This window comes from Magallana gigas, chromosome 2 (assembly GCF_963853765.1).
Source record: "Magallana gigas chromosome 2, xbMagGiga1.1, whole genome shotgun sequence".
Taxonomy (NCBI): Eukaryota; Metazoa; Mollusca; class Bivalvia; order Ostreida; family Ostreidae; genus Magallana; species Magallana gigas.
The window spans coordinates 41,783,015-41,808,357 of NC_088854.1; the positions used below are offsets into that span (position 1 = coordinate 41,783,015).

The 25,343-nt window shown below is 32.9% G+C and overlaps 2 protein-coding genes across 7 annotated transcripts; both read right to left on the minus strand.

The window, feature by feature from the left end:
• Positions 1-286: 286 nt before the first annotated feature.
• On the minus strand, positions 287-17,372 carry LOC105333709 (flotillin-1). Of its 6 annotated transcripts, none has more exons than XM_066076690.1 (14): positions 17,217-17,372; positions 15,664-15,739; positions 14,987-15,077; positions 14,544-14,687; positions 14,064-14,183; positions 12,786-12,800; positions 10,694-10,720; positions 7,650-7,745; positions 6,866-7,018; positions 6,389-6,570; positions 5,960-6,005; positions 4,937-5,074; positions 4,234-4,398; positions 287-1,659 (listed from the first exon to the last, which is right to left on the minus strand). In XM_066076690.1, the coding sequence occupies exons 1-14, from the start codon at positions 17,260-17,262 to the stop codon at positions 1,633-1,635; spliced, it is 1,326 nt and encodes a 441-aa protein (XP_065932762.1). In that variant the 5' UTR covers positions 17,263-17,372; the 3' UTR covers positions 287-1,632. The 6 variants fall into 6 exon arrangements, with proteins under 6 accessions (XP_065932762.1, XP_065932763.1, XP_011435140.2 ...); XM_066076691.1 differs by lacking the exon at positions 12,786-12,800 and adding an exon at positions 13,877-13,888; XM_011436838.4 differs by lacking the exon at positions 12,786-12,800.
• Positions 17,373-22,451: 5,079 nt separating this feature from the next.
• LOC105333710 (uncharacterized) lies at positions 22,452-24,996 on the minus strand. Its single transcript, XM_011436841.4, has 2 exons — positions 24,856-24,996; positions 22,452-24,078 (listed from the first exon to the last, which is right to left on the minus strand). The coding sequence occupies exons 1-2, from the start codon at positions 24,880-24,882 to the stop codon at positions 22,924-22,926; spliced, it is 1,182 nt and encodes a 393-aa protein (XP_011435143.3). The 5' UTR covers positions 24,883-24,996; the 3' UTR covers positions 22,452-22,923.
• Positions 24,997-25,343: the final 347 nt, after the last annotated feature.

Genomic DNA, 25,343 nt, shown 5'->3' on the forward strand with positions numbered 1-25,343 from the left:
AATCAATTCTATCTTTAATCATTACACGATTCATAAGGGGTTTTTCTCAATATTCTTGTTGGAAAAGTCAGAGAATTCATATTATATAAAAATGTGCGTAATTCATAGACAGATTATAAACTACTTGCCAAGCAAAGTAACATCGTTGATTTTAAAATGAATAATAATCGATAAAATCAACTCCCGTCAGTACTTCAGTACTTTGATTTTTATAGTAAGGTACCAATTCAGAGGCTTTTTGAAAGTCTTGACACTTTTCCACATATCAAAGACAGACACACAAATATAAAATGGTAGGATTTATTGATAACATGTACTACTACATGTACAGTACTAGGTACAAAAACAATCATAATAATACATACTAACAGTATTGTTCAGTAATACAGCAGTTTAATGCGAAATAGCGGCTAGCCACCAAATTCTGTTTATATAACATATTCAAATTTTTGCAACATCAGGGTATGTCCTTTCTTTGAAATTCATTATTGTAAAAATAATGCCGTTTGTATGGGGTCAATCAAGTTATTCTTAAAATGAGTATACCTGAAGTTTTTGTTAATTGATGAGTGGTTAATCATGACCCCACATTTTTTAAAAAGATGCATCGACAGAACAAACATTGACACTACAAACTGCATGCAATCTACACTGTATAATGTACAAGATACTTTACTGGTTCTTATTTTATTTTCTTTTTTTACATTCAATTGAAATTTAAAAAAAATCAACCTGTAATAGTCATAAGGAGGTACAGTAATACATTGAGCATTTCAAATAAGGCAAAGTTCTCAACCTGTTAAAATTGTGAAAAAACACAAATATTTCAAAAAGAATAAAAATTTCTATCAAGAACGCATTTCTATTGGTCATTACACATGATGAAGCGTAGTAATAAAACAACTCAGATTTTTAAAAACAAATTAAATTTTTTAAAAAAATCTTAATGTAATCAATATACAAACTTGATGGTCTTAAAAAGTATTTTTGATTGTTTAAAAGCAGTCACTCAAAAATAGTTTCCTGTCGAAATAGAATAAGCAAATGTTGCATCATATATGCTGCACACAGTTAATGAGGAAGGACATTACAGTCACATTTCCTCTATCAGTAATTTTGGATCAATAGGACACAAGATTGCCACACTTTTTTACATTTTTGAATCCGTTTCATCTGACTAGATGACATTTTTTTGTGTGCTTGATGATGTTGTATGAAAAGTTACACTGATATGAAAATACACAACATAGATAATAGTATTAAATATAAAGTATTTATTTACATATACACGTACACGAAGAAACATGTACCTATATATATACGCAAGCTGCCAACATTTCATTACAGCCCAACAAATTTTTATTTTTTGATTAACTTTATTTTGTACAGTATCTTATAACCAAGATAACTAACAGTATTCATAATGATATCAAAGATTATTCAGCGTATGGATGGTAATATTTCATTTACTTCAAAAGTTACATAAGGATTAAATCAGGGGAGATAATGTCCTAAATCTACACACATCAACTCGTGTCTAGATGTCTTGATGGAGATGTAATACAACAGGTTGTTTAGTTTTTAGGCCTTAGTTTCTACAATGGCGCGGACTTCTTCATCCAGTCCAGCCTCTTATCTTCTTGTTGCAGCCTTGATGTTCTACAAAACACAATTCAAGATATTGAATGTGAGCACTAAAATCTAGGAATTAGGAACTACAGCATGTAAAGTTAACAAATTTAGTGATTAGTTTGTTAGGCACTGCCAAATTGTTTGTTTTGAAAAGGGTATTACATATACTAATGACCAAATTTTATTCAAATTTTGTAGAAAAAATAAAGAAGAAAATTGAGTGCTTTCCCTTTCCACATCTTCCAATAATATCTGTATATTTTATGACCCAAGAAATTAAAGAAGATATTTTTTTCTTCAGCAAAACAGTACCATACTTAAAAGTTTGCACACCTATTGGAAGCAGTTACATTGTGAATTTAGCCTTTGATTATTTTTAGTTTATTAACATAAACTCTTAATGAACCTTCTGGAGTTCAAACTTTATATCTAAAATTCTGTTCATTTCAACATGACCATGAAAAGTTGATTGTACTCTTAACATCTGGAAATCTAATACCAATACACTACAGAACATTACATCATCCATGCAGTATTAAAATGTAAAATAACTCAATAACAAAATAAATGACGAAATAGTCTCGCAAAACACCGGATAAACTTATTAATCATGAATATGATTGAGGCCAATTGGTCTGGCAACATTTCTCTACATGTTTACTATTAAAAATGTCATCTGTTGAAAATGGTCACCTTCTGCCAGAATAATATTTACTGTTAACAAGTAAATGTAATGACATGATTAAAATATGTTTATGAATATGCATGTTTATGAGTATGCAATAATACATGTGTTATTTCCATGGAATTTTAATATTGAACACATAATGATTGTAAATATATTTGTTTATCTTAGGGATTTGTGATAAACAGCTGAGAAAAATTAACAGGAATATTAAGATTATGATATAAACCCATCAGACAAACAAGTTTACTACTATGCAAAGAAGGTATATATTTCAAACAGCCACTTACACTTTATGGTGTGCTATGAAGTTAAAAATAACCATTTATTTTCACAGTAAAAATATTCAAAATTTGGAAGATATTAAAGTTAACCATACAGAAACAACTGAATGCTAGTAAGCCTATTGTGTTATACTTTAACTCTTATTTTATCACCCTCATCAAAATTACCATTCAGTGGAAAACAAAGGTAAATTTGTCAATAGACAATCTGTATGTGAATTTAACACACTTTCAAATGTTGCAAAGAGTGTTTGAAAAATAAATATATATTTCCAAGGCAAAATTAGCAATAAATGCAGAAGTAATATATCTAAAGAATATAATGGGCTATCAAATATTTCCACAAGCCATGTGTAACAAAATTGTCGTTTTTTGTATATTGCAATCTTCTCCATGTAAGAAACTGTAGCTCTACCTTCTTTCGACCAGAATTTCCCTGAAAGGCTACAACTCTGCAGCTACTTTTGAGCTCATTGAAAATATATATTTATTGCAAAAACTAACTTATTCCAATCTAAAGCCACTAAAACAGACTTTTACAAAGCAAACTACATGACCCTTACTTTAAAATTGAAAGGGAACATACTGTAGATTCCATACTTTACACAAGTATGGTACTCAATTCTGTGATTCAAATGTTTTGCATCCAATCGAGATTTTATTTAGTTTATATCTGTCAAAAAAGTTCAATTAAAGATTTTAAAATTTGCAAATGTGCTTCTCACAATAATTTTTTTGTGAATATTAATTCCTCACATTTATTAGGAGTCATCAGTAATGATGCAAAAAAAAAACAAAACATATTTAATTTTTCACGTTATCACAAGAAAGCAAAAATATATCCGAATAAAAAAAACCGTTGTATGAAAAATATTTCATTCCAATAGTGCCTTTCCATACTGATTCTACAAGCATCACCATTTTGCGAGTTTAGCACAGTGAGTAAGCTTTAAAGGTTTCTGATAACTCGAGAGTTTACTACAGGTACACAAGTCTAAAGGAATCCTATAGCTCTACACGACACCTTACAACTTCCATTTTAAAAAAAAAAAGGATTGTCTTGCTAGTTTTATCGTAGTATCCTTCATGTTTGTTGGCATAAATTTAAGTCAAATTCCATTTTGTTGATGTGAAACCTCAACGACAATGGGGCATCTAATTGCGATAGGTGTCGCGTTCCTTACTTTCATCGTCTTATTAAACAAAATATGCACAACTTGGTGTTCAAAGAATAATTAAAAACTACAGTTAAATACAAGAAAAAAAATATATTTAAGCCAGATACAGGTCTAACGAATCCTATGCCAAAAAAAAAAATCCTATGAACTTACCTTAGCCATATTCTAAATTAAATTTACGTATAAAGAGAATAAGTGAAGAAATAACACATTCACAAACTTAATTCTAAAGCAAGAACTCCATGACACCCAAAATACCTGAGGACTTTTAATAAGGGGAGACAAAAGGCTGCTATTCTTCACCTCTTCAATTAGGCCCATTCAATTTCTCAATTGGCAAAATTAACTGATTGAAATAAATCTAAAGAAAGCCTCTTTTATTTTGTAATGACATCTCTCCACTTCATATTGAAAGCCCTGTGCCTGTTTATATCTTTTTTGGGGCACATGTTACCTTGGTGATGTTGATTCCGGTCAGGTTCTCCACCACGTGTGGCATCTTCTCCATCAGGGTCAGGACCTCTCCGGAGAGCTTGGCGGCGCCCACGTCTCCCTTACCGCTTGACACCATGGTGATCTTGCTGGTCTGGCACAGTGGGGCGGAGATCTCAGCAGCGATCTGTTGAATGGAAAGCAAACATATCAATCACATTAAAAAATATATAGGTGTTGTTGTTTAAATATATCTATAGAACCATTTCTACTTTTACATAACACCCTGCATTTGTCTAACCCCAATACCTCTCAAATATTCATCTGAATATAACTCAGCCAATTCAGTTTATTTGCATTTTCATGTTTAGCTATTCATTTTTCTACAAACCAAATTTCCTTATTTTACCCAATAAGCTTCGTTATAACTTTACGGAGCATCATTTGACAAGTAGGGGAGTAAAAAAATACAATTAACAGTGTACAAAGCAGAGCACTTCAACAGAAGCTGACACTTTTTGTACAGTAAAACACGCTTATAACGAAGTGCCAGGGATGAGCAATTTTGTTTCGTTATAGGCGTCATTTGTTATATTCGCCAGGTTTTCAGCATGTAATAAAGTCACAGGGAATGAAAATCTCTTTGCTGTAGGTGTCGATTCATTATAAGCTTGTTCTCTATAAACGTGTTTTACTGTACTCTGACAAAAGTCATACAACAGTACCTTTGGCAATGTTTCCAAGATCATGTCGACCATGGCGGCATCCTGGTAGTCCTTCCAGGCATCAGCCTTCTTGGCCATCTGTTCTGCCTCAGCCTTAGCCTTGGCCTCCACAGCGAAGGCCTCTGCCTCTCCCTTCACCTAAAATTTACATTAATTGAAAGGTTAGAAGTTGTATGGAACTTAAATTATACTAAAATTGTAACTGTCCATTTTCACTTTATTGAATTAATTGTGAATTAATTATATTTGTTCATAAAATTCCATGTTCATGCTTATTTATGACAAAACAAATAACAGATATGGGTAACCCTATATCCAAGATATTTGACTTTTAAATAATTTGAATTTTTATTTTGCTCAACCATCTATAAGGAGATTGGTGTATACATAATAGTTCTTAATGTCTGTAGCATGTACAGACTACCACCAGTCTTGCGTCATTAGCAAACATTGCCACACCTGTGCTTTTATTAACAGTCTACACGAGTGCAATCAGAATTCATATGGTGTAGGTGTGCATAAAACACCTCACACTTAAACAATAAATAATTGAGACTGTGTAATAACTAATGAGCAATAATTATGAAAGTTAAATAATTATTGTAATAATATAATTGTAGAATGACCTATATCTTTGTGAGAGACTGCGGAGGCAGCTAGCATATGATTATGAATACTTCTAATTTAGAGTTATTTATGTGAACAAGTTATTTTCAAAGGATTATTTTAGGTTACTTTTGTTTTCTTTTATGTATTACATGTATATCAATATTCTAAACATTTGTTGTATTGTTGCATCTGCTTATCAAGAAAGGAACAATTTTTCAGCGCAATTGCGTAAAGAGAACCTGACTCTTGTAATACACATACATCTTCAATTGATAGTAAGCACTGATCGAGCATATGAAAAATTCCATTGTGGTGTTCATACATTATCACTGAGTTAATTCAAAGCTTTGATCTGAAAATATGCACTTGAGTTTCCTTTTAGTTGTCATTCATAACAATAAACACTTATTTCACCTTAATGGACTCTGCTTCAGCCTCAGCCTCCAAAATGACTCGGGTTCTGAAAATATAATTAATGACAACAGATGAATATCACAAATTCATATAATTTCTGACTCAAATAATAGTACACCATGTATCATTACAAGCTACGTCGAATTAACATTTAATGGTTGTGGCCAATTTTTAGACTGTATCTATCTCCTTCAGAAGAAGAGCTCTATATAAAAAATAAAGTAAAATGCTCAAATTTTAAAGGTAAAATATATGGATTTTCTTTACTCTCTTTACCAACTAATAGCTTAAAGCTAAACAAATCATATCTTAAAATTTAGTTAGATCTGATTAACTTGTTGACAATTCAGCCTACTCACGAAGGAGCTGATATTGAAACAATATCAACCTCCTCAGTTGTTTGATTGGAATTGGTGAACTGTTACATACCTGTTTGCCTCGGCGATTTTCTCTAGCCTGTACTTCTCAGCATCGGCAGGCTTGCGTACTGTTGCCTCCAGTTCTCTCTCACGGCGTGTGATTTCCTGTTCCTGCAGCTGAATCTGCTGGGTTCTCTCAATAACCTTAACCTGCATGTCTTCCTCTTTGATTGCTTGTTTGGTTTTTGCAGCCTAAAAATAAAATAGATGTTTGTTATGTAAATTCTTTATTTACTATAAACAAGTATGAAAATTCAGTCACTTGTTAACGGTATCTTTCAGGAGATACTTTTCTACATTGCCTGATATTTTTATTTATGATTTAACTGTTTAAAAAACTCATAGTGAAATGAGCCGTAGTAAAAACATGGCTGATTAAGCCACTAATCCTGAAAAATTAACTATAAATCCATTATCAAGATATGTTGGATTGAACCAATTATCCAGACTGGTCTTTTATCCAGCATTTTTAAGCACACACAATTACCTGCAGATCGTATGCGAGGTCTGACTGGGCTTTCTTGGTCTGGATTTCCATGTCATATGCAGCCTTCTTCAGTTCGAAATCTCGCTGTGATTTTGCAATGTCGATATCAGTGGAATACCTGGCAGCCAATCTCTTCTCCTCTGCATTAGCTTCCTTTAATGAAATAAATCGTAAATGTCAAATTCCCATTTCATTTATTCACATCATCAATAGCCAAAGTAAATGTACATTTTTTGATCTCGAAATGAGTACCCATTATCATTTTCAATATAATTATCATTCATACAAAATCGTTACACATTAGCAATACAAATCGATACGTGTATTTTTCTTCTTTTACTTGCAACAGGGAATACTCTGTATGTTACAAAAACACTTGTTAAAATTCTGGACATAACCTTGACCTAAGCTTCTATAAATCATTGCTTATAATTTCCTTTCATAAAAAATCATGATTGTATGCTGTAAACCAACTTTAACTGGCTTGCGAGAAATACTCATAATGTTCCCGAGAGCCTTGTCTCAGTGAATATTTGTGAACAATTCCTTTTTTATATGATTGTTATAACAACACTGGTATTAGCAAGGCTTAGTCGCCAACACTGGACATTGGTCATTGCGAACCAGTCCATTGGAAGTACCTGGTATATCGTGAAATAAAGTTGTCACAAATAACAGATGGTTTAGAGTCATTGTTTTTTGTTGTTTTTTTTTTTTGGGGGGGGGGGGGAAGACTTCTGTCAACATGAAAACAGTTTCTCTCTTTACTGGAGTTAGTACCCACCCTGATTCCTGCCTCCATTCTAGCCTCCGCCTCTCCCATGCGGGCGTCTCTCTTGACCGTAGCAGTCTGGGCCATACCAAGGTATTTCAGGTAGCCCTGGAAACAAGACCAATGGTTAATACAGGCATCTACATCACATCCAATATATACGTCTTGTCATAAATATGCTAAATCATACACAGTTATCTTTTTTTGGAAATTTGTTATTGATGTGTATATTAAGCGCAGATAATTTATTATATTTTGTGCCACTTGTCAAATCCACTTTCATTATTGATAATATAGAAGAAAACAACATGGCTTTGATGAGAAAAAAAATAATAATCATTTACTATGAGTTGGTTCTATATGATGACCATAAATCAATCTTTCACCATGCGGAAACAAACAGATAAGGAATAAGTTACATGTTACTACGCATTCATTGATATATGTATATTATTTTCCATGGCGAAACAAGAAACCTAACAAACCCTAGAAGGAAAACTGTTGTTAATCGATGGGACTGGCAATATCCACAATAATAAATTGCAAAGCAAATCAACAGAAAATCAAATCTTGACAGTCCATCAATGATATAGTTGCTACATATGAGTACATGTACCCCAGTGAGGGAAAATTGTACAAGCAAAGGTGTTAATAGGAAAGTGTATAAATTGCCGTCAAATTCCTTGACAGAAAAGAGTTTACAAAAGTAACAAAACAATATAACGGAAAACTTATAAGATGTGTGATGGCAGACCATCTCTTGAGCCTTTTCTAAGCATAGTGTTTAGGGATGCAATCATCTCAGTTTGTAATGCTGTTAAAGCCCTCTACCTACTGTTGAGGCCACCTTTGTAAAATGTTTACTAGCCCATCTTTTGAATGTCTGATGAAAATGTACTAGCTAGTCTTTTACTTCAATTAATCCTCTGAGCTGGGCACCATTCTTTTTTTTTTTTTTTTAATTAAAGAAATTTTTATAACTTTGAAGTATAGGGGTAAGGGACACCTGTTGAAATTAACGTGGGTAAAATTTCATTATCATCAAAATACTTTCACCGATTTAGAATTTTGCAATACTTGAACAAAATATGTTTTGAAAATTTTTGGAAGGGTAAAAATTATAAAAGCCTCAGCAGGATTCGGACTCATGACTTAGATTTGTTTTCAATGTTCTAACCCATTGCACTATGCTGTTAGAAAACAATTTTGGGATAGATTTTCTTTTTTAAAGATAAACTTGATTTTATTGTTTATTTTAATAGGAACTATGTCACAATATGGAGGTGTCCCATACCACCTTAACTTTTCTCCTAACTCCTATGATCCCACATCCCTACCCAAAGTTTTAAACACTAAGGTTCAAGAAAGAGCATCGAAGCGGTTTTTCAAAGATGGCCTCTGCATGTTTTTGATGACAAACAACAGATATTTTATATTTAACTTTTTTCTGCAGTGTTGGTTGCAAATCAAGAACATGAGTGCTGTACAATACATCAGCCAACTTAAAACTCAAAAGCAGTACACTATACAGTAAAACTCGCTTATTACAAACATGCATATACCAAATTCTCGGATATAGCAAGTTTTTTTTGAGTCCCCTGTAAAATTCTTAACAAATCTTTGCAAAATTTTACGGTTGTAACGAATTCAAATATAACAAATTTATAGATATAGCGAACTGATTTTGAGTCCCGTAGAAATGAATAAAAGCGAAGTTTAACACTTTTATAACAAAGTTCTTAACAGTTGAAAAAGTTTGCACTACAGTTTAGCATAATAGTTTGAATAAATTAATTTTCATGTAAATTTTTCAATTCCTAATCCAATTATTAAAGGTATCAAAGTAATGTATTTTTATTTTAAGCCTTAATTAGCAAATATTATAGACTTGCTAAAGAAAACATGTATATAGTGAATTCGCTATAATTATTATTACGAATTTGTTATACAGCTATAACTAATTACGGATATAATGAAGAATATCCCTAGTCCCTAGGACTTCAATATAACCGAGTTTTACTGTAGCTATAAACGTCAACATTCTATAAACAAAAAGGCCCATGGACCAAGTACACACTATGGTTTCATCATTATTCGTTGATTCAAAATTTATCTCAACTAAAGGTCAACTTTTATGCTTTAATTAGCCATACTTAATTGCATTTCTTGAATTTAGTATTAAAATGGGCAGAAGAATGATGTAGCATTTGAAGAAATATACCTATATCAAATAATTACATTACACATGGATATTTTGTACAATACGTTATTAAAATTCTTCACTGAATTGTGCTTGATGCCTAAGAAGATTAATGAAACCACAGCAGCTCACCCGACAATGTAATCGCTTCACACATACATGAATGACGTGTGGATTTAGTTCACAGAAATTTTGAAACCCTCATTTTCAAGTATTTTTCTCGGTTAATACCAGAAACTAGATGTACCATTACTGTCACCAATGATGACCAAGTCGATTCCCAAAGTTCTACTCCCAATTTCCAAATTGCATGTATATCAATCAAACATGAAGTATTGAGTTTAAAAGACGTATTGTTTTTGTCTTATATGCAAGATTTGAAACCAATAAATACCGGGTAGAATATTGAGGAAACATTGGTAAAAACGTTAGATGATTACCTTTGTTAACATTTAAAAACAGCACTGAAAATCGTGCAAACAAATTTTCTGTTTGTAGTTTATACTTTCAATTCCAAAACAAATCAATGTCTATAACAAGTGCCTAAAAATTATATCTCCACAATTTTCCAAGATCCACAAATCAAGTTCAATAACCTAAACTAAGTTTTCATACAAAACTAGAAGTACCCGTAGTACCGCCAATTCATAAAAACAAATTCTGCAGGGAAGTCTTTAAATTAATGTTATTGTCTACAATGTACATTTTGTAGACATCCATCAACTTTTTTTCATTTTCATTGCCTTTCAATCCGATCCATGAAGTTTTAATAATCCTGACCCCTTAATCTGTGACAGACAACTTTTGATCAAACTCAGACAAGTCTTAAAAAAGTAAAACATCAATTTATAAATACATGTGATTCCGTCGACGTGTTTCCAACCTTCAAAAGAGGAAATCATGGAACAAATTATTCTAAAAAGTCTATCAATTTCTAATATGTATATAATCATTTAGAATAGTATTGTGTAATGACTTTGGATATAAATGTATTTCTCAAAGCTCATCATATCATAATTCTAAATCTGGATTTCATTTATTCCTTTAATTGAAGAAAAATTTAAAACTACTCCCTTGGAAAGCAAAAATAAATTTTGAATTAAAAAAAATTGTAATTCAGAACATATCTTCAAAATTCACAAATCTGTTTTTAAGATAATATCACTTTTTAGTACCGGTAACAAGAAAATGACACAGGAGGATAAAATCATGAAAGAAATGAACATGATAAAATGAATATGAACAATTTTTAAGATATTTCAATAAAAGTACAGTTTATACCATCTCATTGGATGCGTTGGATGATAACTTCATTCTCATAGAGGCATTAATTAACAGTGATTTTGCCATTCATGAGATAAAAAGCATGACAATTAAACACTCAGAATGTTCACCAGACTAATCAAAGGCCAAAAAAAAAATTTGTGTGTTTCTGTGCATAATGGTCACTCCACTAGCCCCAATTTTTTTTCTCCAAGTTCTTTTGCTCTTATTAAAATTTGAAGAGTCTTTGGTAAAGTAACAAATTTTTGTTTGAAAACTGTAATACTAGTAGATGTTACACGCAAGCCTTTACTTGACTACAAATTATATATCGGCAAACTACGTACATGCCAATGACCATTGATGCAGTGTGTTCATTGTAAGAAATTTGCATTTGATTCAGACAATACAGTAAGCATGAGATTTGATTTTTTAGACAAATCTAGAGCTTATATTTAAGTTATCTAAAATCCCTACTTTCTTCTTTGAACATTGCTAATAAAGAAAGATGTGCATGCATCTATCAGATCGTAAACAGCACTTCCATAGCTACTCAATTTACTTCAAAACTTTTGATATACTGTATATATTTCATAAAAAGGGCAATTAAACATTTCATTTATATACTATGATGGTGTGAAAAATTGAAATGAAATATCCAACCTACCAAGCATATTTTTCTGCATATTTTTTCTTTTGGCCTAATCATGATTACTGTGGAATCATTTAAATTCGTGGGGGCCAATTTTTCGTGGAGTGTGACTTTTTTGCTCATTCATGGGGATGTAATTTTGTGGATGCTTCGGTTACTGTTTCAGTAACAAAGATAACTCTATCTAAAATTGTTTTCGTTGAGGATTTAAATTCGTGGGGGGGGGGGGGGGGGGGGGGGGGGGGATTCCCACGAATACCACGAAAATGGAGCACCACGAATTCTAATGATTTTACAAAAGTTTCTTAACCTGAAAATATGACGCTGCACCTACTACTTATTTGTAGTAGATCGGCTTGATAACGTCAAAATAAGCCTTGAAACAAATACATTACTCACTCGAAATCAACACTCCTTGGGTAGGTGTAAATAACATTGATCAGAAAATCTTATTATAATCAGTACATCATCCCCAATCCTTTAAAAATATGCAATCGAAAATTGCATTTCTCTGTGTGCAATCTTTTGTCCACACAAGGACTCGACACCATTGATGGCACTATAGTTATGGAGGAGCGAAGTTGTGATTTAGGCCAACCCTTTGTGGAGAGCATTTACCCTTTGGGCCTTGTTAATTTCAAGTTAATTGTTTCCATAATTTTTCGTCAAGAGCGAGTGAGACTGTAAGGATTCTAAAGAAACCATTAGATATTTATGTTAAAGGCCCAAATGGCCGTTGAAAAAAAGATTCTTTTAGCACTGCTACCACATTTGTCCAAGCACAAAGTTATTGAGAAAAGAATTTCGAAAGCATGTTAAGTACAGTAGCCTAACTGGTAACATGTAAGCTATAAAGTTTCAAATCAATCAATAACCCGTCGTTATATCGATTAATAACCTGAAATCAATGCACATCTTAGTTTTCACACAAAGTCACTTCCTGTTTCTGATAATCATTCTCATTTTTTTTTCAAAAGGAAAGGGTTAATTAAAGGGGTACACAACAAACATGCTGAGAAGTATTCCACAGTACTTGATATGGTTCTATCTGACAAATAAAAGAGAAACACAGAGCAAGATATAAACACGATTATAACCACCAATGAGATACATGTATTGTTGTTTGTATTTCTAATATTGACGATTACAATGCAGATATGAATCTGTAAATCACAACCACAATTAACTGTAGTATGGACGAATAATATAATAATTAATGTGTTAATTAATAATAACTATGTATCTCAAAATATTCAATATCTGACCACATACTGATAATACCCAGTCCGAACTGTTCGATTCATTTTCATCATCGTCCTGATTGAAAAGAATATTCTTAGGTAAAATGAAAAGGCTTCCCAGCATTTAAGAATGGGCTTGGGATCTGTCATCTTTGCATGTATTTGAACGTCTCAAAAACTGAAGGTTTTTTTTTTAAATTTTAATCAACTTTGGTATGATATCCAAGTTATTTCTTCAAATACTGTACACAAGAGACTATTAGAGAGATTTGTTGTTTAAAATACTGTTATCCTGACCTGACTTTATCATATGAATCTGAACTTAAAACAATGCTCTCAACAAATTATATACTTGTACAGAAGGGCAATGTAGCAGAAATTGATTTACTGTCAAGAAATGAAAAGGATATAGTAGACACATATTCAGTTATCAGACATGTTAGCTGTTCAAACAGTTATCAACCATTTAAGCTGTCTGCTCGAACAGTTATTAACCATACAAGCTGTCTGCTAGAACAGTTATTAACCATACAAGCTGTCTGCTCCGGTGCTTGAACCAACACAACTGCAAGTAACTGCACACAACTGGTATGTCACAAACTAAACGAAAACATTGTCAAGGAATCGGAGGATTTCAAAATCAGGTTATCAGTAACATGTAACTTCCACTGGAGTCTAACAGAGCTCTATCAAACAACTCATTTCCGACCTAAACTATAACAAAAATATGAAATCACAAACTCAGGACACATTCTACTTCAAGCCACTATGATTCTCAAGGGAAGAAAAAAGCTATTCAATAAATAAAAAAAAAATAATAATAAAAGCTGGGAAATCTAAATCTGTCCAATGCGACAACAGAGCATTCATTCCTCATAGTTACACTGTAGGGTTCCTGTAATCCACATAGACGAAGCATAAAGTAACAGCCAGCCATGAGATCAGTTATAAAAAAGCACACTTTTTAGAACAAAAATTATTATCATGTGTGTCTAATGTTAACTTGCAGCTAGAAGCTGATGGAAGACTTGAACTGTATAGAGGATGGGGGTGGGGGGAGGGACTGTTACCTTGTCGTCTCTAATGTCCTTGAGGGTGTAGGACACCACGCAGATGCCCATGTTGACCAGATCAGAGGACGCCACCTCGAACACCGCCTTCGAAAACTTCTTACGATCCTTGTAGATTTCCTATATACAAACACATAAATATCAGATACTGATAAAGTCAATGCACAAGTGTTTTCAATAACACTCACAACCCCCATTAACAACAGTTGAATAATTAAAGTCATTCGAGCATGTTTTAATGTTTTACATGCACTACGATGTGGAAAAATTTTTTTGGCATGAAGTTTACCACCAAAATTTCTAAAAAAAATTTCATTACCAACAGTTTTAATGCTTTTTTTTTTTGAAATTTTCTTCACATATTTTTTATTTTTTTATTCCCCCTCTTTTCAAAGGCATTACCAGTAGTTTTCATTCAAACAGCAACATTCTTGTGAACCTTGCATTTACAATATATATTACATTGATTCACAACATTACCTCTACTGTCATATTTCCCATAATGGCTCTCTGATGACCTTCAAGTGTCTCCAAGGCCACCCGCTCAATGTCGTGATTCGTTTTACCCAAAAACAATTCACAAGCCGATTCCAGCATCTCTTTGCTTGAGCCTTGAATCTTCACCTATACATTTTAAACACATGATTTTATTATACAAAAAAACATCATGAACAGGTTTATTAAAAGTTTGATCAGAATTTAAAACATCTAAATAACTTTAAAAAATTAGAAAGACTTTGAAAATAAATTGAACAGGTTAAATGAAGGTTTATATGAGATAGATTCTATATATCTATATTTGCATTTAAATTCCGAGTTTAGAAAGCCAGAAATGATTTCAAATTGTGCTTCCTGAATATGAATTATATGATCTCATTTTCCTTTATTATATGGTTTGTGCCTTTGGTGTATTATTTTTTTACCTGGGCAATCCCTGTTACTGAAACGGCCACACCAAGCTGTGTATACACATTAGGACTTTCAATCTGCAGGGTCATTGTATTTAGAGAAAGTCTGAAAATAATTTTCATACAACATAAAATAATTCACTCCTTTGTTCATTTGTTCAGTAATTTTCTAATAGTACATGAAAAGTATAGCATATTAAAATGGCTGTCTTATTGGCAAAGCCAATTTATAGCATAAATACCTCTATCAATGTGATAAAAAAAAAATAGTTGTTGTTAAATTTACATTTACTATTCCTTCCAAAACTATGTTTTTGCAATCAAAAAATTTATGAAAATTTAACATCAAAATCCTACCATGCCAAGTACATGTATACCAGATTTAAAAGTTGAAACAATGGCTGTATGGAAAGGTTCTATTATTCAGAGTCAATGGTAAAAATAAATTTGATAAGGCATGTAAGATTGTCAGTGTAAATTAAGTTTAACCCCCCCCCCCCCAACCCATCCGCCTCCCCAAAGAAAAAAAATAATGCATGTATTAAACTCAAGAATCACTCCCAAGTGATTGGGAACTTATGGGGACTTTAAGAAATTGAAGTTCAAGCAAATGTGACTATATAAAACCAATACAATATGGTACAACTTCAAAATCTATAATAACAGTATTTCACAATAAAAGAGTTGCATACTTTTGTAATTTCTGGATGACGGGCCACACAAACACTCGGCCACCAGGAATAAATGTTGACCCCGAATGACAACATCCTAAAAAGAAAATTACATGTACGTATGATATTATGCGATCAACATGAAAACATATTTCTTTTCTTTATATTGTCAATTTATCATTATAAACCATAATTTCATGGATCACGTTTAACCATCAATTTGAAAATTCAGGTATTTTTTTCTATTAATGTCATACAGATATTAGATATGTGTATCAATCGAACGCATGCATTGTCATTACTTTTAAAAAAGCTCAAAGATACTAAGAGTGTAAAAGGTTTTGATGGATGGGAAAATGTTTAGAACAGAAGGAATTTGGCACAGCTAGTTGGTAAGATATGACAATGTGGGTCGGGAGCAGTTCCATTTAAGGAGGCCCAGAGGACAAACCCCTCATATTTGGTATCATATTTTTGACCTCTTAGGCCAACAAGAATCTGAAATATAGTGCTTTTTCAAATGTCTACCAATATAAACTGCCAAACTTAACTGGAAAGTGCCGGAGTATTTTCTTTATTTTATTTTGAAAAATATCTTAAAGAGATTGATTAAGACCTGTGACTCTCTGCCATTATAGGTTCTTACCAGTAAGTCACCTCACCTAACCTCTTTGTGCCCGCTGGCACATAAGGCCCGTCTTACCAGTAAGTACCTAATGTTTAAACCTCTGTTTGTCATGTCTGTTTTGCTATATATTAACAGTTTGCATTTGAATGAGGCCAAATCTAATTATTTCTTAATACAAGATTTCTCATTAAGGGGGTTTTATTCGATGGTTGATTATGAGAAATCCTAATTTATCTTACTGTTAATTATATTTTAATATATTGCTATTGTCTCACTGAATTTGGTCCGGATTGAGCACAGGTAATTGGGTGGGCTAATGGGGGGGGGGGGGGGTTGAAAGGGGAAGTGATTTCACACATACAGAATTGTAGGTATCAACTGCATATCTTTATCACTGAATATGCTGCTGCAATGCTAGCATTATGTACAGTATGGAAACCATCATTTTGATAAATGTATTCATAAATTAGCATAATTCATATCATCAGTTATAAGTAAATTTTAAGACTACAGTGTACACTTGACCATTTAATTAAGAATTTTATCACAGCAATGATTGGGGTTCTTCATTGTGACTGCTGTAGCACCAGGGACGTTAATACATGATAATATAATAAGTAGGCCACAGCACACCAAATACAATAATATCCGTGTGCAAGTTTCCGGTCTGCGTTTTATTAGTGTGACCTAGCCCTAACTCTCGGACCTGCACGTAATTCATATTGCCATATTTTTATGATACTTAACAATGACAAACATTTGTTTCCTGGTAAATGGCAAAGGAAAAATTCATATTCACATGGGACCATTCGGCTACATGAGATATGCGCATTTGTTTTGAAATTATTGACTGTCACTGAAGCTAATTTAAATGTCCATTATTATCATTTCTAATATCAATTGCAACTTCTAATCAATGCAATTCGGAGATAAGTTATAAATTTACCTGAAACGACCATCACTTCGTTCGGACCACACGTCTCGAACCCCATCTTTGCTGTTGAAAACTGCCTTTCGAAATGTTACTTCTCGTACTCTTTCGCAATGGTCGGCCGTCTTCCTGTTTAGACATTCGGGGTGAATGTTTTCTGGAGTTTTGATTGGTCAATAGACAGAATTAAGCAACCCAAGCTGAAGATGTCGAAATTTGATATCCGTGGGTGTGGTTGCTGCACATCCCATTGTCGGCAACAGTGTCAATCCCTCCAATAAATACAGGAACACTATTTTAAAGGAGTTTGTGGCTGTGTGTGTGTTTGTGAGTGTGTGTGTGTGTGTGTGTGTGTGTGTGTGTGTATGGGGGAGGGGGGGGGGGGGTTATACTATATATTATCTTATATTAAGTCAATCGACATATCGTACAGAATTATTTTACATACATATGTAACTAAAATTTAATGCACAACATATAATGACAAATTATAGCTGCAAAACGTTAAATATATATAGCACGTAAGCCACAGATCATTAAGTTAATGGCACATGTACATGCATAAAAGAATAGTGATTGGAAGTCCGTCGCACCCAGGAATGTTGCAAGAATGAAGCATTCATTATTGAAATGATGATAATTAATGATTATGCGTAGCTGATGGCTTCATGTACGCTATAGGAGGAGTTGGCAATCGGTCTATCGGTGTCTACAGCTATATTTTCACCACATGGAAATGCTGTTTACTCCATATTTCTTATTCTTAACATTTTTAAGTGGTACCGGTGTGTAGAAAATTTTATATGGCAAGATAGTCAAAATTGAGAAATTTCCCATTTCAGAATTCTAACATGTGTGGAGTGCTGGAGCCACGGCCACAGCGGGAGGGGGGGGGGGGGGGGCAATGTATGTGTACAAGGGGGATTTGGAGAACAAGAGAATGGCCAGCCGTCTTATTTCATGCAGTAAATATGAAGCTGTATAGTCTGCAATGTAGACCCCAATAAGTATATCAAATTTATCAATGATATTGTAGCTCAGTGGAGCTTCCCTGTGTGCTTTGTTTGGCTTTAGTTTTCATTGCAATATTGCTAGTCTTTGTGCTCATTATATAACCTATCATATAATCTGTCATTCACTAAAGTTATTAATTTACTATACTGGTAGTTTGAAACTAATATCTGTTTAAATATTTTTTTCAGGTGGACAAGAAAATATTGTGGCCCTCCTGTTTTGTTTGAAGATTTTCAGTTTTAAAGAAAAATTTGACGTAACTCTGAAAACTAACAATGCATACTAGGTTTAATAATTTTGGCCCAAGTTTACATAATTTATGCTCAGGGTTTAAAAATTTCAGGAAACCAATTACAGCACAGTTACGTCAAATGCTTTAAAAGAGCTGTTTAGAGATCAAATTTAAAGCAAAATTTGACGTAACTCTGTGCTAGCTGTAATTGGTTTCCTGGAAATTTTTAAACAACATAAATTATGTAAACTTGGGCCAAAATTATTAAACCTATGCAATGTTAGTTTTCAGTGTTTTTGCTTCATTAATCTTAACTTAAACATGCTGCAAGTTTGTTTCTGTTTTACTACAATTGTATTGCCTGTGATTAATTCTACTATCAAAATTCAGTTATATAATACAAAATGGACCTTGATCTTGAGCAAGATCATAATTCTGAAGAGGTTGTTGAAAATATATAAGATCCTTTGTAAATCACTAGTGACCTCGACTTCGTCTTTTACAAAAAAACTTTGGTTTTCTCGAGAGGACGATACCCCAGTATACCCTACCTAACCTTTTCTTGTATATGACAAGAAATGGAGAAACACAGGGACCAAGCATGTTTTAACATTAATTTCAATGTAACCATAAATAAAGATTTCTTTATTTATGGTTACATTGAAATTAATGTTAAAACGGGCTTGGCCCCTGTGTGGAGAAACAGAGTTTGAGGACCATTGGGGTTTTATTTAGTCTGTAGTAAAATTAATAAATGGACCATCTTTGACCCAAACCCTTACTGTAATTACGGATTGCCACTCTTTGGGTGCAATGTAAACCAGGTTGGTCCAAGAGAGAGAAAATGTATATAATATCAAACTGGCCTCGGGACCACCAGCATGCAAGTTCAAGTTCTTTATTCCAAGAGACAAATATCTCATATGTACGAAAGACGAATAGGGCCACATAAAAAATATTTTTATCTCGTAATTACGAGAAAAGATCTCGTTATTATGAGTTAATTATCTCGTTATTACGAGAAAAGATCTCGTAATAACGAGAAAAGATCTCGTTATTACGAGTTAATTATCTCGTTATTACGAGAAAAGATCTCGTTATTACGAGTTAATTATCTCGTTATTACGAGAAAAGATATCGTTATTACTATAAAAGATCTATATAAAATGGTGCGTTTCTGAAAAGAATTCGACTGCATCGCCCTTTCAGTCTATCTTTTTCATTCCAGAAACATTGATTCAATTTTGATTAATATTTAAAAATAATAACGATCATTATTCATTAATTTCTACAGATCAAAATGATTGGATTTGACATTTTATCCTATCTGAATAGGAAAGAACTTCATGTAATTTTACTATTCAACTTATATATATATACATTATAATCCCACTCCGAAGTAAATACCAGGTAAACCTATAATCGAAAAACACAATTCTATTAGTTACAGATATCTTTAGTGACTATATATAGTTTCAGTCATGGATATGGATATACAGGATTTACCCGAATTTGTGTTTTATATGTTCATACACAACCTACATGTATATTGAAAATAACTGATTTTGTATAATAACATATTGGAGTCTGAAAACAAACACGTATCCTTCTTAATTATTGATAAATAATTCAATGAATTTACTAATCAATCTGCTTTGCTACTTCTTCTGAAATTTCTTTAAAACTGCTTGGTCCGATTTTATATCAAATTATGCGTACGCTTTTAAACGATGATTATGCTAAGTATGTGTATATCAATAGACATTGCAGTAGTTCATAAACTTTACATAAAGGGAATAGAATAATGATTCGTGCCATTTTAAAAAGATCTTTTCTCGTAATAACGAGATAATGAACTCGTAATAACAAGATCTTTTCTCGTAATAACGAGATCTTTTCTCGTAATTACGAAAAAATTATCTCGTTATAACGAGATCTTTTCTCGTAATAACGAGATCTTTTCTCGTACGAAATAACAAAATCTTTTCTCGTAAAATTTTACGAGATCTTTTCTCGTAATAACGAGATAATTAACTCGTTATAACGAGATCTTTTGTCGTATTAACGAGATAATTAACTCGTAATAACGAGATCTTTTCTCGTAATTACGAGATAAAAATATTTTTTTTTAAGTAGCCCTATTCGTTTTTCGTACATATGTTATACATCTGAACATATACATATTTTAAATACAGTAAGATATACAAAGTGTTCATAATCAATTTTGATTATTCATATTAAGAGTTCGATGCTTGTTTGCATAATATAAATATTTACCTACATGTAAATTACACAGTTCTTTAGTATTGGAGTTAGACAGTAACTGTATAACTTTATAGACACTTGGTTTTCGGGAGTAGTCTTTTTAAATATACATGTACTTTTCTCTTAAACTACGAAGTGATGGACAAATAAGTAAAAAGTGGAATTCATCTTCAATTTCATTTAAGTTGAAAAACTCAAATGTAAAAATCTCAGCGTTGTTGGCCCCAAGGCCTTGTATCAGCTTGAGAAGCTGGAAACAGCCTAGGGAAAGCCACTGATCTTATATTTTAAAAAGTTGATTTACTTTAAATGCAAAGCTATATTGTTCGAGTAAACTCACTTAATTTAGATTACTTGATGCGTATGCACTACCGGTATTTGTCGTAATTTTGTAAGAAAATATTTAAAAACGAAACGGTGGGAAAAAAATCAAATTGACAGCGATAAAGACTTTATTATAATGAACAAATTAATATCTAAATGGTCCAGTATCATGATTGAAATAACTTTTTTATCATCTCAGTGTCCTGATGATGCATATACGAATTAAGACCGTCATTTTGAATAACAGTACCCACAAAACATACGTACATGTATAATATTTTCATACGTTGAGGCATTTAGGATGATATGTTTTGAATATTACCATAATATGTGACAGAGTGTATACGTGACCATCTTTGAATTGGAACTTTTAAAGTGTCCTGTGCGTAGCATCGTTTTTAAAGCGGGGAAGAAGGGGCAAAGTTATTCTAAATCTTGAAGAAAAAATGATATATACTCCTAATATTCCAAATTGTACTACCTTAAAACGCAATATCCTCCAAGTTTAATCGTCTTCTTGTAGCGATAAGGCTCTGACTTTTTCACGGTTGGATGCATTTCGCTGTTCAGACCTCAGTTGTGTGAACGCGCATCTTATTTCGCAATTGAAGTATCTATGGTCCCGCTAAAATTATTACATACGAAGCAATTCCTCGGAAGGAACAAGAAAATGCTTACTAGTAAATACCTCAGTTCTTATAGGCAAAGTCGGCATTTAACAGGAAATCAACGTCTGATTGGTAAAAAAATTAGATTCCACTAAATAGCATGCCTATACAAAGAGTGTGTTAAAATTTCAAACATCTGCGACGAATAATTGCTGAAAAATCTTTGACGAAAATTTGTTTGAAAATCTAGGCTACAAATAAACAAAGCTAGTCGTCAATTAACGCGAAGTTGACTTCCGATTGGTAAAAATGATAGTGAACATTTTAGCACCACTGACAAGGATATTATCATTTTTAATAAATCTGAATATATTTATCAAGAAACTGATAAACTGAATCTTATTCCTAAAGTTTATATATATCTAGTTCGTTATTAAAGAACCCTGTTCAGGGTTATAAATCATGCGCTTGTCTCACGTCCAAGTCTGCTTGATATAGTTAATACAAGTATCTCATTACCAATTGTGTGGCATGCCTGCTGAATAATTATTCAAGTTCCTATAGATAACATTACGTAGCCTACGTTGTTGATATTTTGTTTCCAATATTCCAACTTTTATATTATATATAACATCATTGACGTATAAATGTCTTGAATTTTCAGATTAAATATCATTGTTGTTTTTTTTTCCTGTTGTGAAATCCTTGCAAGAGATTTGATTTTGGGAAGAAAAAATACAACATATAACGTTACATCTATTATACTATTATACTATTTTATGTCTTTCAATAATTATTTGTTTTGTAACCCTTATGATGAAATTTGATTAATAAGTGTAAAGGATTATTCCGCCTTTTTACATACATGTATATGTATTTGTCAAGTAACAATAAGCTACTATTTACATTCTATAATTAAAATTTCGAATATTCACAAAATAAACATCTTCGTTAATTGGCCATCTCCAGCGACTTCAGGTGCAAACTTCAATGCAAGAACCGATTCAGTACGAAACATTTTGTGTAAAACGTTGTAAGCTCATTTGAGAATAAAATTGTTCGCTTTATTAGCCATATCGCCACTTGCTTTAACAATAGAAAGTGTATTCCTTGGTACAACGCTACAAAGTTGAACTTTTCATTACAGAAACATGTTCCTGTGATATAAACATCAAAAATAAACTTCGAACGTACATATCCTACTTTCTACACAAGTTTAGATTAATGAGTCTTCATAAATAATGATCAATATATATGATTTGATATTCTGGGGAAAAGATCAAAGGTCATCCCATGGTGACAATGTCCATGGATATATTTTGGAAAGAGTGTAACGAGAACATGGCGCAATATAATGACGAGAATAACAATAGAGTTCTTCCGAATTTTCTCGTAGGAAGGCGGCGATGATGCCAAACCCGCTTCTGGTTAACAGCAGAGTGTCACATCGCGTTAAGATTTCATGCTCGATGAAAGCCTTTTGCTGACCGTTGCATAGATCACCACTCCTTGAAATATCCATATGAGTGATGGGCCCTGGTACCTCTAGAAGAAAATCTTGAAACTTTTGGCGCGCTAAATTCTTTACATCTGCAGAATCCGTTGCTATAAATAGTTTGTGGTTTGAAGTTTTGTATTTGGAAAAAAAGTCAAAGATCAGTTGAACATCTTTCTCTTTGATATCGGTGGAATCATCTGTTGGTAGAGTCTTGCTCCTTCCCTGACGCACATGCGCACAAACCAACTTCTTGTTTTGTACCTTTTTAGTGAAAAAATCCTCAATGCTACTTTTGACCGAACCCGTATGTCGCAGTAACATACGTAATATTGACCTGTAGATGTCTGGTCTTGGTGTCTGTAGAAGCCATGGCAACATCTCACCAACGCGTGGTCTCTCAGAAAACTCGTTTAAAAAATCCCAGTTTCCACGAAAATAAACCACTTCCGCTTTGTGAACCGATTCAAAATCGCCGCTTCGAAAATGGTTCCTGGCAATTTTCACTCCCGAACTTGCGTAAAAATTTTGTGAAGTTAGATCTTTCAGTTCAGATTGTTTCAACTTCCAAGTGACGAGGTTTTCATCAAAAGATCTAGTGAAATTGCAAGGATAAGTATCCAAGATTCTGAATTGACGTTTCGTAATTAATGACAGAATGTATGAAGAGACTATGGTCTTCATTCGATCGCTCCATCCACCGCATCGGCTGCCTCGCGACGCCCCAGTACACGTGTAGATGACATACTTATTCGGTGCTAGATCTTGGCGCATAAATTGGGAGTAGTTTTGCGACAATTCTTTTTCCATCAACTCGCACCTCCTTCCTTTTCGTTGCGATGTTGCTAGCTGATGTTGCTGTTTTGTTGATGATGTCTCAGAGTGGATCAGTTGAAAGGAATATAACATGACCAAGAATATTACGAAAAGACATACCCACTGTAATGAAATATAAAACAACCAAATTATAATTATCCGACGAAATATTGATATTTTTTTTTAAAAGTCAAATACACCGATGTCAGTTTTTGATAACATAGAAACACTTGTTCTGCATGCATGGTTGGTGGGGTGGGAAGGCAAGGTTAGATAATTTGAGATAATCAATCTATTCACAAGTAGAATACATGTATTCGTTTATTTGATAGAAAGTCTTAGGATTAAGAAAACTTTTAAAGATTCTGAAATCAGTATATTTTTCCGTTTTCCTTGTCACTATGCATCTTCCCATTTCTAAACCTGATAAACTCCAAATGTGTTTTCTTAATCCAAACTTTATTCCTATATCATTGGTCGAACTAGCACGCTTTTAAGTGTAGGCCATACCCGCTGCACGTTATCATTTTATCCGCTCTGCCATTAAACTTTTCTAAATCAATTAAAAATAAAAACAGGACTGTGTGCATCAATTGCTATCAATAGACATTATGGATATATCCCCGAATTGAATTTTGGGCTTTTTTTATCACTCGTGTATAAATATCAAAATGCATATAAGAACAAGATAATGCAACATGATAATATCATTAAATACGTCTTTTTGGTACTTGTAAAATTGAAAAGATACAATGTATATTGCAAAAATGCAAAAGAAGCGTAATGCACGTACATGTAGTTTGATATGGAAAAATAGACACTAGAGCTAGAGTATATGAATCATAATAAAGTTAATATAGCAAGTTTGTTATTCATAACGGACCAAATAATCTAACATACCCGTGCTAAAGATATTGGCCTCCACATCCTACGCGCGTAGATTTGTCTGTGTTTGTACAAACCCCGATCACTGACCACACGTAACGCGGTGGATGTTTCCCTGGGGACACGGGCTTATTAAGTGTTACATGCATGAGAAACAGGAAGAGGTGCATTGCATAACTGATGATTTTTTTAAAATATGTTGTATCTGATGGAAATCTACCATTTCTATATGAAGCCACCGAAGTTCTTTATGAAAGAAAAAACCAAGATAAACACATCAATAATTATGGTAGAAAATTATTAGAATTATGTAAGTCATCAGGTCTACGAATTGTTAATGGTAGACATCCTGGGGATGTACCTGGTGACTATACTTATTTCTGTTCTAGAGGAAATAGTGTTATTGATTATCTGTTGACCGAAAGTTCATTGTTTTTTAGTATAGGCTAGTTTTCTACTGGTATATTTAATATTTTTTCTGACCATTCACCAATAAGATTTAC